The sequence below is a fragment of the Trichosurus vulpecula genome, chromosome 5 (genome assembly GCF_011100635.1).
Source record: "Trichosurus vulpecula isolate mTriVul1 chromosome 5, mTriVul1.pri, whole genome shotgun sequence".
NCBI lineage: Eukaryota > Metazoa > Chordata > Mammalia > Diprotodontia > Phalangeridae > Trichosurus > Trichosurus vulpecula.
The window spans coordinates 302374724-302386934 of NC_050577.1; the positions used below are offsets into that span (position 1 = coordinate 302374724).

A 12211-nucleotide genomic window follows, 5' to 3' on the forward strand; every position below is an offset into this window, starting at 1 on the left:
CCCAGACTTAATGTTGTTTTAGCCAAGAAGCACCTGTCAGAGGTTGGAATCCAAGTCTTCAAGAGCCCAGGGTCACCCTGACATTGTGGTGAGGCATTGCAGGTGAATATTGATGGAAGTGTTCCTAGATAATGGATTATCTAGACAATGGTTTCTATGTGGTAGAGCCTGTTACAGGTCAATGAACATTTGCAATCCACAGAGAACTGAGCACCATACTTTAAGAGGGACTTTGACAAACTGGAGCATCTCCAAAGACGGGAGGTTATCACAGACTCAGAGGGAGCTGGGCAATCATATCATCAAACCTATAGCTAAGGAAAATACCCTGTTAGGTACACCTGGGAAATGGTTGTTCAGCTTTCGCTTGAAAACTTCCAGTGAGAGAGAACCAGTGAGGATAGTGAGGGAACTGGGTTGTGGGGTCTAGGAAGTGATGGCTATGGTGTTAATTCATGTCTCCTGATCCCAAGTTCAGGGATTTCTCCTGAGCATCAAGCTCTCTCTGTGAATGAGGGGAATGCCAGAAATTTCCCAGGAGAGGCAGAAGCAGAAGTGATTCTGATCACCTCCATCTCCCCAACAACTCATTTCTTGACAGCTGAAGATTTTACACAGCTCTTTTTTAAAAAAAATACCCTTGTAAGGCAGGTGAATGAATATCCAATGATGACAATCAATCTATTAATAAGCATTTATTAAGCCTCCATTGTGTACCAGGTACGGTGTTAAGTGCTGGGGATACAAAGACAAAAGTGAAAGCCTCAAGGGGCTGTTGATTATATTTGGTCACCTTTGAATTCTTTTTTTTATTAATTTTTATTGTTTGGGGTTCAGGACCATTCCTTCTACAAACATTTGGTTAACTGAAAGCCTGTCTCCAGTTAACATCAACCTCACTTGACCAAAAACTAATTCATGGAATACTAGTGTTAAAGTAAGACAATCTAACATCCCTCAGATAAGAAATGGAAAAAGGGACTGGAGACTTCCAAAGTAATTTGACTTAAGGAAAGAATTCTGACACAGCTTCTATACACATGTGAATCTCCTCTCCCCCCCATCAGCCTAGTTGTGAACCTTCTAAATGTAGTTTAATCAGTAGCCTGACTTAGTTTACCTACAGTTTGTTTAATTAGGTTTGTTTCCTTGGGGATGTATAAGATTATGACTCTGCATAACCAAGTTTGTTCAACTTTTATGAGACTGAAGGAAGCATGAGATTATGAATCTTTTTTCTTAACTTCTTTAGCCTAAAAAATGTACAAGATAGCAATATATAAAAGAATTAGTTCTCTGTTTCTAAGATATAATCTTCTCTATAAAAGCTTGTCCAAAAATCTGTTCAGGGATGATTTTTCTATCTCTCTGAACTAGTGCTTAAGCATAGGAAAGCCCGGGTTTTTACATCTGTACTTTCTGCATTGTGATAGATTTATTTAGACAGCAGTTCCCTACTATACAAACTCAAAATGTTGTCTCCCTGTCTGTCTCCCTGGAATGTAAGCTCCTTGTGGGCAGGAACTGTTTTTCTTTTGGTTTCGTATCCCCAGCACTTAGTAGGGTGGCTGGGTCATATAAGGACTTGGCAAATACTTGTTGATTGATTCTCCCCATTTTACAAATTTAGAAACCAAGGCTCAGAAAAGTTAAGTGTTTGCCCAGGGCAAATGATGAAATCAAGTGTTCCTGATGCTCCTCTCCCTTTTCCAATGCCCTGAATGCCATCCACTTGACCCCCAAGGGAGCCTGATTTTTGTTTTGGTGAGCTCCCCCATCAGACAGTTTTCTGCAGCCTGGCCTGGCTTTCCATCTGCCAAAGAGCCCCAACCCAAACAAGCCATTCTGTTCTTTCAGAAAACACAAATAAATCAGGCATCCATCACCAAGCTTGTTACCCTTTTGGCTGCTACCAGCTCCGCCTCTGGGGCTGATTCATATGCCAAGGAGAAGCAGAGAGGTTTGGTGAGGCTGAGTGGGGAGAGGAGACTGGCTCAGTTCGGCTCACTTTCAGCTCGACTCCCCCAGCTCTCCTCCATTAAAGGGATGATTCCCAACAGTTAATAATATGGAAGACAACAGTGACTCACATTCACGGAGGCAGTGAGGGATTGGGTGGGACATTGCTGCACTGGGGGCCCAAGGCATGAATGCTGGCTGTCTGGTCACTGGTATGATCTTCAGGGCAAGCGACTATCCTTCCCTGGAACTGAATTTCCTCATCTGCAGGATGAGGGGGTCTTACTAAATGACCTCTAAGTTCCCCTCCAACTCTGCAGGGCCCCTCCCAGCTCTGCCATCCCCTGTTCTGAGGCCCCTCCCAGCTCTGCCATCCCCTGTTCTGAGGCCCCTCCCAGCTCTGCCATCCCCTGTTCTGAGGCCCCTCCCAGCTCCGAAATTCCCTGTTCTGAGGTCCCTCCCAGCTCCGAAATTCCCTGTTCTAAGGTCCCTCCCAGCTCTGACATTCCCTGTTCTAAGGTCCCTCCCAGCTCTGAAATTCCCTGTTCTAAGGTCCTTCCCAGCTCTGACATTCCTTGTTCATAGGCCCCTCCCAGATCTAATATTCTCTGTTCTGAGACCTGCCCAGTTCTGACATTCTATACTATGCTTATAAAATAATTCTCTCAAGCTGGGTCTTGGGGCAAAACTTAAAAGTTAAACCTATAAATTCTTTAACTTAGACACTCTGATCCTGGGATAAGAGTAGAAAGCTCAGGAATAATTTTGTTTTGTCTCCCAGGTACCTCTGGCATAGGTACTTAAATATTTGTTAAATTGGGTTTGTTGGTTTGTATTCTGTGATTCTAAGATCCTAAGATACTCAGATATTAAAGTCTAAAACTCTATGATAACTAGATAAGATGTATTATATGAGATATAATATATAAGATACACTTGAGTCTAGAAAATTTATGATACTGTAGTCTAAGAGTTGATAATTCCATTCTAAAATTCCATGAAACTGTAACCTAAGTCTGTATGATACCATAGTACAAGATTCCAGGATACCCCACTTCTAAGATTCTAGGAGACTCCAATTCTAAGATTCTAGGATACCTCAGTTCTAAGACTCTAGGATATTCCAGTTCTAAGAGTATGTGAAATTCCAGTTCTAAGACTCTAGGATATTCTAATTCTAAGATTCTAGGAGATTCCAATTCTAAGATTCTAGGATACCTCAGTTCTAAGATTTTAGGATACCCCAGTTCTAAGAGTATGTGAAATTCCAGTTCCAAGATTCTATGATATTCCAGTTCTAAGATTCTGGGATACTTAAATTCTAAGATTCTAGGATATTCCAGTTCTAAGACTCTAGGATAATCCAGTTCTAAGATTTTAGGATATTCTAGGTCCAAGATTCTAGGATATTCCAGTTCTAAGATTCTAGGATATCTAATTCTAAGATTCTAGGATATTCCAGTTCTAAGATTCTAGGATATTCCAGTTCTAAGACTCTAGGATACTCCAACTTTAAGATTCTAGGAGACTTCAGTTCTAAGACTCTAGGATATTCTAATTCTAAGATTCTAGGAGACTTCAGTTCTAAGACTCTAGGATATTCTAATTCTAAGATTCTAGGAGACTTCAGTTCTAAGACTCCAGGATACTCTAATTCTAAGATTGTAGGATATTCCAATTTTAAGATTCAAGGATACTGTAGTTTAAGATGCTAAGATTCTAGGATGCTCTGATTTGAAGAGCTCATGATCCTAAGACTCAATGATTCCCTCTTTTCTTGGAGACAAATGGTTCATTTGAAATTTGCTCAATGAGCTTCAGGAACCAAACACTGAAACATTCAGCAGCTTAAGTGTGAAATCACATGCAAATATGCAGATTATAGAAACACATGGTTTTAAAAATAAGGATTAAAAAAAATCCCCTCTCCACTCCATTTGAAAAGTTGGAGCCCTCTGCCTGCCAAGCCTCCAGCAGGCTCTCTGCCTCTTCATATTAAATTCCTTCACTTGAATTCTCATTCTGGCACCAATTGCCTCCCTCGGGGACTGTGTTCCCCATCTGGAGCAAGGTGACGATCACATTTGCCTCCCGTCCTTAACAGGCCGGCTAGGGCTTGTTAATGTTTACAAAGCATTTGGAATTCTGAGAACACGGTTATTGTTCTGTGTCGTCTCGAGTTATGTTGGGCGGAAGGCTACGTGAGCTTTGGGGACTGGAAGCCAGACAGTATTGGGTAATTAGTCTTATAAGCTAACAAAATAAGGGGCTGATGTTTCTCCTGGGTGTGTGTGAGTGTGGAGGGGGCAGGCACTGGTGCCAGAGGAAGGAAGGATGCCCAAACAGTAATTCTCCTTTCTCTGGCACTTTGCTTTATAACAATGTTGGATGGCAGCAATAGGTAGTTTGCGGATTATTTTTTTCCATTTTACAGATGGGGAAAGTGATAGAGAGTCACCCCAGTGCTTGCGCAGGGTCAGGGGAGGGCTTCGCACCCAGGTCAAGCCTGAGTCCAAACCCTGTGGTCTTTCTCCTCCAAAGAGGTCCTTTGAAGATAAGGGTCAACAGGGCTCTGAATGAACCCACTTACTTATGCATGTAGCCTTCGGATTGGCTGGTGAGATTCAACTGCATCACGGCCTGGAACTCTGTCTCGTTGCAGCAGTATTTAAAGACCGTGTTGTTATGGTGACAGCACAAGATGAAGGTTTTGTTGTCGGAAAGCCGGGGACAATGGAAGCCAAAGTGGTAGTGACCTTTGTGGTCCGTGTAGGGCTCACAGACTCTGAAGTGTGCGGACAGCGCTGCAAAACAAACAAGCGGAGAAGGACTCTGTGATGCGGCCCCGGCTCGGGCGCCTTTGGCCTCTCCTGGCCTCCTCACGCAGTGTGTTCTCCAGGAGAGGAGGCTTTCCCTCCTTCCTCCTGCTGGAGTTGACCCGTTCTCTGCCCCTCCTCCCTCCTCCCCCCCCCCCCCCCCCCACGCCACGGACAGAGTCATCTTCATACGCTCAGCTCTGACCCGAAAACTCGTGGGCTGATGCCCTCGGGGCCCTGTGCCACCAAGAGGATAAAACTCGCGTCCCTGAGCCCTCCCCAGGCTGGCTCCAAGCTCACCTCACATCGCTCCCCCACCGCATCTTCTGTGTTCTACACAAAACAGACGATTCGCTGCTCTTAAACATATCGTTCCTGCCTCCTTTGTTCGTGCTATCCCCCAAGCCCAGGATTCCCTTCCCATCCCCTTTCTCTGACCTATCAAATGCTACCTCCTCCATGAAGCCTTCCCTGATTTCCCAGATCCCTGGAAAGTAGGGATATCTCCCTCATATGGTCTCCATTTTCATTTTGGCCGTATTCCTCTTGTCCACTTATCTCCCATTTTACATTTTAGCAGTTTCTGCACCTTCTGGGGCTGGGACCATGTGTTCTGCATCCTCGTATCCCCATAGCTGGCACCCCTAAGTCTGCATACAGTACGTGCTTAATCCTTGTCTGTAGAATTCCAGAATTCTGACCTTGATTCTGAGTACCGAGGCTCAGCCTACTCCCCTTACTCCCCTTGAAGGTAGCTCGATGTAGTGGAGAGGGCCCTGAACTTGGACTTATGAAGACTTGAATTCAAATTCTATCTCAGTTCCTATCTGTATGACCTTGGCCAAGTCACTTCCTCAGCTCTCTGACCCTCAGTGTCCTCCTCTGAAAAACGGGAGGCTTAGACTTGACACCCTCTAAGGTTCCTCCTGGCACTAGATCCAGGATCCTGTTAACTTTCTGTTCTTTCTTCCAATGGACCATAGCCATCCTGCAAAGCCCACCTAAGTCCTACCACCTTCCTCCAGTCCGGGTGCTGGAGCTGACCAGTTGTTGCAGGTGGGTTGATGCTGAGTTCACCCCTTTCCCTGACCTCCTCCTACATTTGCAGTCACATTTGGATTCAAACCCTAATTCAGTTATTTACTGACTGTGTAACCCTGGACAAGTCACTCTGTGGGCCTCCGTTTCCCAACTGTAAAGGAAAGGAATGGGACTGGAGGAGCTCAGAGGGCCCTTCCAGCTCCAGTTCTGTGACCCCCAAACACAAAGGAGGTTGGAGGAGGGAGACGTTACGATAACCTGGTAATACTTCATGGAAGAGGAGGCTTTGGAGCTGCCTGAAGGGCTGAGCTCCTTTAGACCTCCCTCTGACTCCTTACACTGCTTGGTGCCTGGGGAGCCTTGGGGTAAGACACTCCCCACCCAAGCCTCAGTTTCCCTTTCTGTAAAATGAGGGGATCAAATTAGATCATTTCTGAGGTCTCTTCCAGCCCAAAGTCCTGATCTGAAGACCCAGCTTATTCACTGTGTGCCCTCCATGCTAATCTGGCACGTGGTAAGTGCTCAGTATACACTGGGTGACTGGTGTAGACAAAATAGCTAGATGGACACCTGGACTTTGGGTGAATGAGCAGGACTGACTAAATACTAAATGGCTTTGCACAGAAAAGGACAAAGCTCAGCTCCAAGGTCCATTACTTAAAGTTCTCCAACCCCAGGCAAGCTGAAGCCTTTCTCTGAGTACTTAGCTAAAATCAGTGCAATGGAGAAATGGGTGGGTTTTTGGCGAGAAGCCAGGGTGTGAGTCCTGGCTTAGGATCACTGGCTTTGAGTTATGAGGGACATTAGAAGTCACTGAGTCTAATCTCTACTGAGCTTCAGGGTCAGCATCAGATCCATCTCTCACCCTGGGACCATGCTGCTTCTCAAATTCACTCCTGGGTGACCTGTACCCCTGGCAATTCCCCCCTGGGCCTCAGTTTCTTCATCTGTAAAGTGGGGTGGTTAGCCTTGACAATGTCCCTTCCAGTTCTGAACCTATGATGCTCTGCCAGACAGAGCAAGACAGACCCTTCTGCTGATTTTGATTTGCAGGTGAAGAAAATTAAGGGCCAGAGTTTATTCTTCTTCTCTAAACTAAAGGAATTATCCTCCATGTCTCAGGCCCCTCTAGTTCTATAGCTGACAAAAGGTGAATTTGGCAGACAGAATCCTACCTCCACCACAGGGAAGATCCACTATGGGACTAAGGAAGACCAAGAAAGGAGAAGAATAGAGCAGCCTCTCGGCCTCCTAATGACTATCTTTAAGCAATGGGCAGGCGTCCATGTCGGCAATTACTCTGTGTCATTTTTCATGAGTTCCAGTCAGATGCTCAGATTTCTCCCACTGCAAAGGATTTTTTTGTTTTGTTTTGGGCAAAACACTAGAAGTGCCACAAATTTTGAAAAGTCAGGAAGTCCTGCAGTCAGTGGCATTGGGGATCTGGTGTCAGGAGACCTGAATTCTAGGTCCAGTCTGGCCCTTACTAGCTGTGTGACCTTGAGCAGATGATTCACCCTCTCTGGAGCTCACCTTCCTTATTTGTAGGGTGTGGGGAAAATAATACCTGTATTACTTGGCTTCCAACGTCAGTGAGAGGAAGGGCTTTATAAATCTTCAGCGGCTATGGGAATGAGAGTTATAATTAGGTTCTCTTTAATTAGTCTCCACGTTCCAAAATGTCAGGGCTACAAGGTCCTTCAGAGGACACCTAGTTCAACCTTGTAGTTCATAGAAAAGAACATCGAATCCAGGGAGCTGAAGTGAATCTGGATTATAGAAGCATTCATTCAGAGCTGGTAGGAGCCTTTGATGTTACTTAGGCCAAACCTTCCATTTACAGATGAGGAAATTCAGGCCCAAACAAGGGAAGGGGCTCCACTAAGGCTGCATGTCTAACAAAATGTTAAAGCTAGATTTGAACACAGATCTCTGGACCTCAAATCTCAGCACCTGAGTGCCAGAGGCAGAAGGGACCTCTGAGGTCATCTCAATTCCATCCCTGCCTTTTTACAGAGGATTAGGGAAGGGACTGCCCAAGGTCATAGCACCAGTGAGTGTCAGAGCCAGGGGTCCCAGCTACCCTGGCTGGGCTCTTTCTCCCCCACCCTACTGGTTCTCTCTTTCATCACTGTTCTGCTCTGACTGCCTCTTCCAGCTCATGTTCCTGTGCCACACCTCTCTGTGGCTTCAGGGACAGTCAGGGACAGGGACAGCAAGCTGGGAAGTGGCCAATGGCACTCATTCTTTGTGGGAGACACTTTATTGCACATCTCAGGGAAAGAAACCATCGAAGAGATGCCTGAACAGCCTTGTAAGTACCTGAGTCTCAGCACCAGGAAAATGAGAGGGAAGGTCTAGAAATACATTTTTAAAAGGTCAGTGGTGTTTGCTAGTGATGGGGAATGGCTGCTCCTTAGGCACTGAGCTGGGATCCAAGGAGCAGAAAAGGCTTCCTGGCCTGAATGGATAAACCACTCTTAATGTGGCTCTTTAAAATGGAGTCTTGGCCTCTCCATGGTGCCTGAGCTTGAAGGGAGCTGGCCACCTGCTCCAAGCTTTTCTGCTTTGCAGGGGCTGAGGCTGGAACCCAGGGACTGCAATGTCAACATTCTCCCTCAACTGAGGCAGGGCAATTGGGTAGAGAGACAGACCTTGTTCTCACAGAAGTGAGCCCTTGGCCTCAGAGGTCTAGGGTCAGAGGGCACCTTTCTTGTCCAACCCCATCATACTTGAGAAAACTGAAGTCCAGAGTTGGGGAAATGACTTGCCTAAGGCTGTACAAGGAGAGTCAGGATTTGAACTCATAAGCTAAAATCCAGCCCTCTTCCCCCTATTCCTCGCTGCTTGCTGAGGTCTCACAACCACCTCACCCCCCTGCAGAAATCCATGACTCTGACTGTCCTGACCCCCGGGCTCTTCCTAGAGCGACATGAATGGAATTCCTTGTATTATCTCAGGTGTTCACTCCCTCCCATGTGGCCCCATCTGACCCTCTGGTTCTTCCCGACCATGGACAGTGGCTGCTATTGTCTCCTCCCCGGGCTTCCTCCTGAAGTCCCAGCCCCATCCCAAGAGGATGAATTTAGCAGAGACTTTCTTACCTGCTGAGAACAGCAATGAGAGAATGACCGTGAGCACATTCAAGGACTGTTGGCCACAACTTGTCATCGTTTGGCTGTCATTGATCCGCCAGGGAATTACCTGAACAAGGAGAGGAAGCAAACCTGTTAGGGAGAAGTCTCTCTACCATGGGTCCTGATGCATTGCTCTTGAGGAGTCTGGGCAGACAGCGGGAGCCTTGACTAAGTGGGGGAGAGGGCTGATTGAGAGGCTTAAAAACCCTGACTTACCTCCAGGCTGCAGGAGGGGACCAGAGGAGGTCACTGAGATTTACTTAGGTTCTGCAAGCCAGAAGAGAGGAAGCCGAGGTGAAACATCCCCACAGCCCACCTGGGTTAGGGGCTATGTTCGTAAGTCTTGCCTTCAAGGCCCCACACCAATGTTGCCTCCTCCAGGAAGCCTTTGCTGGTCCCTTCTTCTAGTTGGAAGTGATTTCTCCCTCCTTCAATCTCATTACATTTTGCCCTCATGGATTTATAATATACTAATATGCATTATAGTCACTGCCTTTTATCCCCCATTAGACTGGGAGCTTTCTAAGAGCAGAGGCTATGCCTTATCAGTGCTTTTAGGAACTCAAGTTCCCATGCACAGGGGAGTATAGTCTAACTTAATAAATATTTCTTGAATAAATGAATGGTGCTCAACAAGTTGTTCCAGCCAAACTGACCTGCTGTCTGTTCCCCCAACTTAGTATTCCATCTCTCACTATCAAGCCTAGGCTGTCTTCCCCACCCTCCACCATGTTTTGAGTCTTTGTCTTCCTCTTAAGGTGCCATCTCCTTCCCTGGCTTCCCCAGTTGCTCAAATCACCTCGTACTTCTTCCTAAGTGCCCATGTTGTCTCCCCAGGTAGAATATGAGCCCCTTCTATCCCTAATACCCGGCATGCTACCTGACACATAGTAGGTATTTAATAAGTGTTTGTTGAATTGAATTATGATCTATGAAAATTGTTTCCAAGAACCACTTGTGACTTGTTCAAGGTTTTCAGATGAGACCAGAAGCTGAGATCTAGTTACCTTGTAAATTGCTATCGTCAAAAATTGATAGCTCCCCTTTCTATAGGATATTATGCTTTATAAAGCCCATTTGCTCCCCACTGCCCTGGGAGGAAGGCAGTACAAGCATTATTACAACCACTTTACAGATGAGAAGACTGAGGCTCAGAGAGGGAAATGGACTTCATAGAATCTGAGAGAGGAAATGGAAACCAGATGGTATCTACTCCAACCCTTTCCCTGGCATCTAGGAAAATTCTCCTTCTCCTGCAGACTCTGACTACCTCCTGAGACAGGCTTTCCTGGGTACTTTTCTACGGCTCTCACTGTTCTGTACTTTTCTTTCTATCAAGCTGAAATCTGCTTCTGTTCCACTTTCCCCATGCTCCTGGTTCAGTCCTCCAGGACCGGGCAGAACAAGGCTGGCTGGCTGCCTATGTTCCTCAACCTTTGGTCTCCATGCCTGGTACATAGCAAGCACTATGTAAGGGTCAAATATTATTGTTGTTGTTGGGTGAACTGGACTAGATGGTCCCTGAGATCTCGCCACTTAGATTTCCTATAATCCAATCCACCATTTCTGAAAGGAAACTTCTCTCTGCCCATGGAGTTTCTATCCTTCATAACTCCTGGAACAAGATGTGCCTGAGGTGGAATCTGCCCACATCGGTTCCTATTGGCAGCCTCCCTCAGGCATTGATCCCAGGCCCAGAAGCCATGACATCACTGCCTTCTAACCTTCGTCTGAAGTCTGGTCTGGACCCAGATTCATCAGGGACTGGAAGTGTGCTGGGAATGTCTTTGGCTGGTTTGGGTGGCTGCCAGGGCAGTTCTTAGGGGAGAGCCTTTGATTCACAACATTCCTGCTTCTGATGTGGGCACCATTTTAAAAGAGAGGGGAAAGCCTCTCTGGTCCTTTCGGAATGGGGTTGGCTGGCACAAATTATTTTTTCAAGTCCAGAACTGTGACTTCACAGTGTAGGGAGCTCTTGGTAAGGAAACTCCCTTTTCTACATACAGCAGAGCAAAAGGTGTTCTGAATGTAGGGGCCTAGAGAGGTGCCTGGAGCCCTGAAAAGTTAAATGACTTGCTTAGGGTCACACACCCAATAGTACCAGAGGCGATACTTGTACCCAGGTTATCATAACTCTGAAGTCTCCTCTCCACTACCTTTACCCCCAGAAACATCAGAGAATGGGGGATGTCAGAGCTGGAAGAGACCTCAGAACAGGACCCAATGTGGGGCTGGGAGGGGCCTTAAAACCAGGAAGGTCAGAGCACAGAACATTACAGATGAATAGTTGCTATGCCCAAAGGAGTACAGAACTGTGCAACAACATCGCTGCTAGATCTAGACATCCTAAACACATCCAAAAAGAGGAGGGGGAGGGGAAGAGAAGTTACTTGTACAAAAATATTCATAGTAACTCTTTTTGTGGTGGCTAAGAATTGGAAATTCAGGGGGAAATCAAAGAAGAGATCAATAAAATTGAAAGTAAAAAAAAAATTATTGAACTAATAAATAAAACTAAGAGCTGGTTTTATGAAAACAACAACAGCAAAATAGATAAACCTCTGGTTAATTTGATTTAAAAAAGAAAGAAGAAAACCAAATTACCGGTATAAAAATTAAAAAGGCAGAATTCACCACCAAAGAAGAGGAAATTAAAACAATAATTGGGAGCTATTTTGGCCAACTGTATGCCAAGAAATCTGATGATCTAAGTGAAATGGATGAATGTTTACAAAAATATAAATTGTCCAGATTACCAGAAGAGGAAGTAAAATACTTAACCCCATTTTAGAAAAAGAAATTGAACACATCAATGGACTTCCTAAGGAAAAATCTCCAGGGCCAGATGGACTTACAAGTGAATTCTACCAAACATTTAAAGAATAATTAATTCCAATACTACATAAACTATTTGGAAAAATAGGCAAAGGAGTCCTACCAAATTCCTTTTATGATGCAAATATGGTGCTACTACCTAAACCAGGAAGAGCCAAAACAGAGAAAGAAAATTATAGACCAATTTTGCTAATGAATATTGATGCAAAAAATTTAAATAAAATATTAGCAAAGTGATTACAGCAACTTATCATGAGGACAATATACTATGACAGGTGGGATTTATACCAGGAATGTAGGACTGGTTCAATATTAGGAAGACTATCAGCATAACTGACCATATCAATAACAAAACTAATAGAAATCATACGATTATCTCAATAGATGCAGAAAAGGTTTTGACAAAATATAGCACCCATTCCT

The 12211-nt window shown here is 45.2% G+C and overlaps 1 protein-coding gene across 1 annotated transcript in view; it reads right to left on the reverse strand.

Annotated features, from left to right (window-relative positions):
* The window catches only part of SHISAL1 (shisa like 1), a 48130-nt gene extending 39128 nt beyond the window's left edge, over positions 1-9002 (reverse strand). The window contains exons 1-2 of the mRNA XM_036758417.1: positions 8921-9002; positions 4550-4763 (exon numbers count right to left, since the gene is read on the reverse strand). Of these exons, the coding sequence (XP_036614312.1) occupies positions 4550-4763; positions 8921-8987 (281 nt within the window). The 5' untranslated portion in view covers positions 8988-9002. The remainder of the gene's footprint in view (positions 1-4549; positions 4764-8920) is intronic.
* Positions 9003-12211: the final 3209 nt, after the last annotated feature.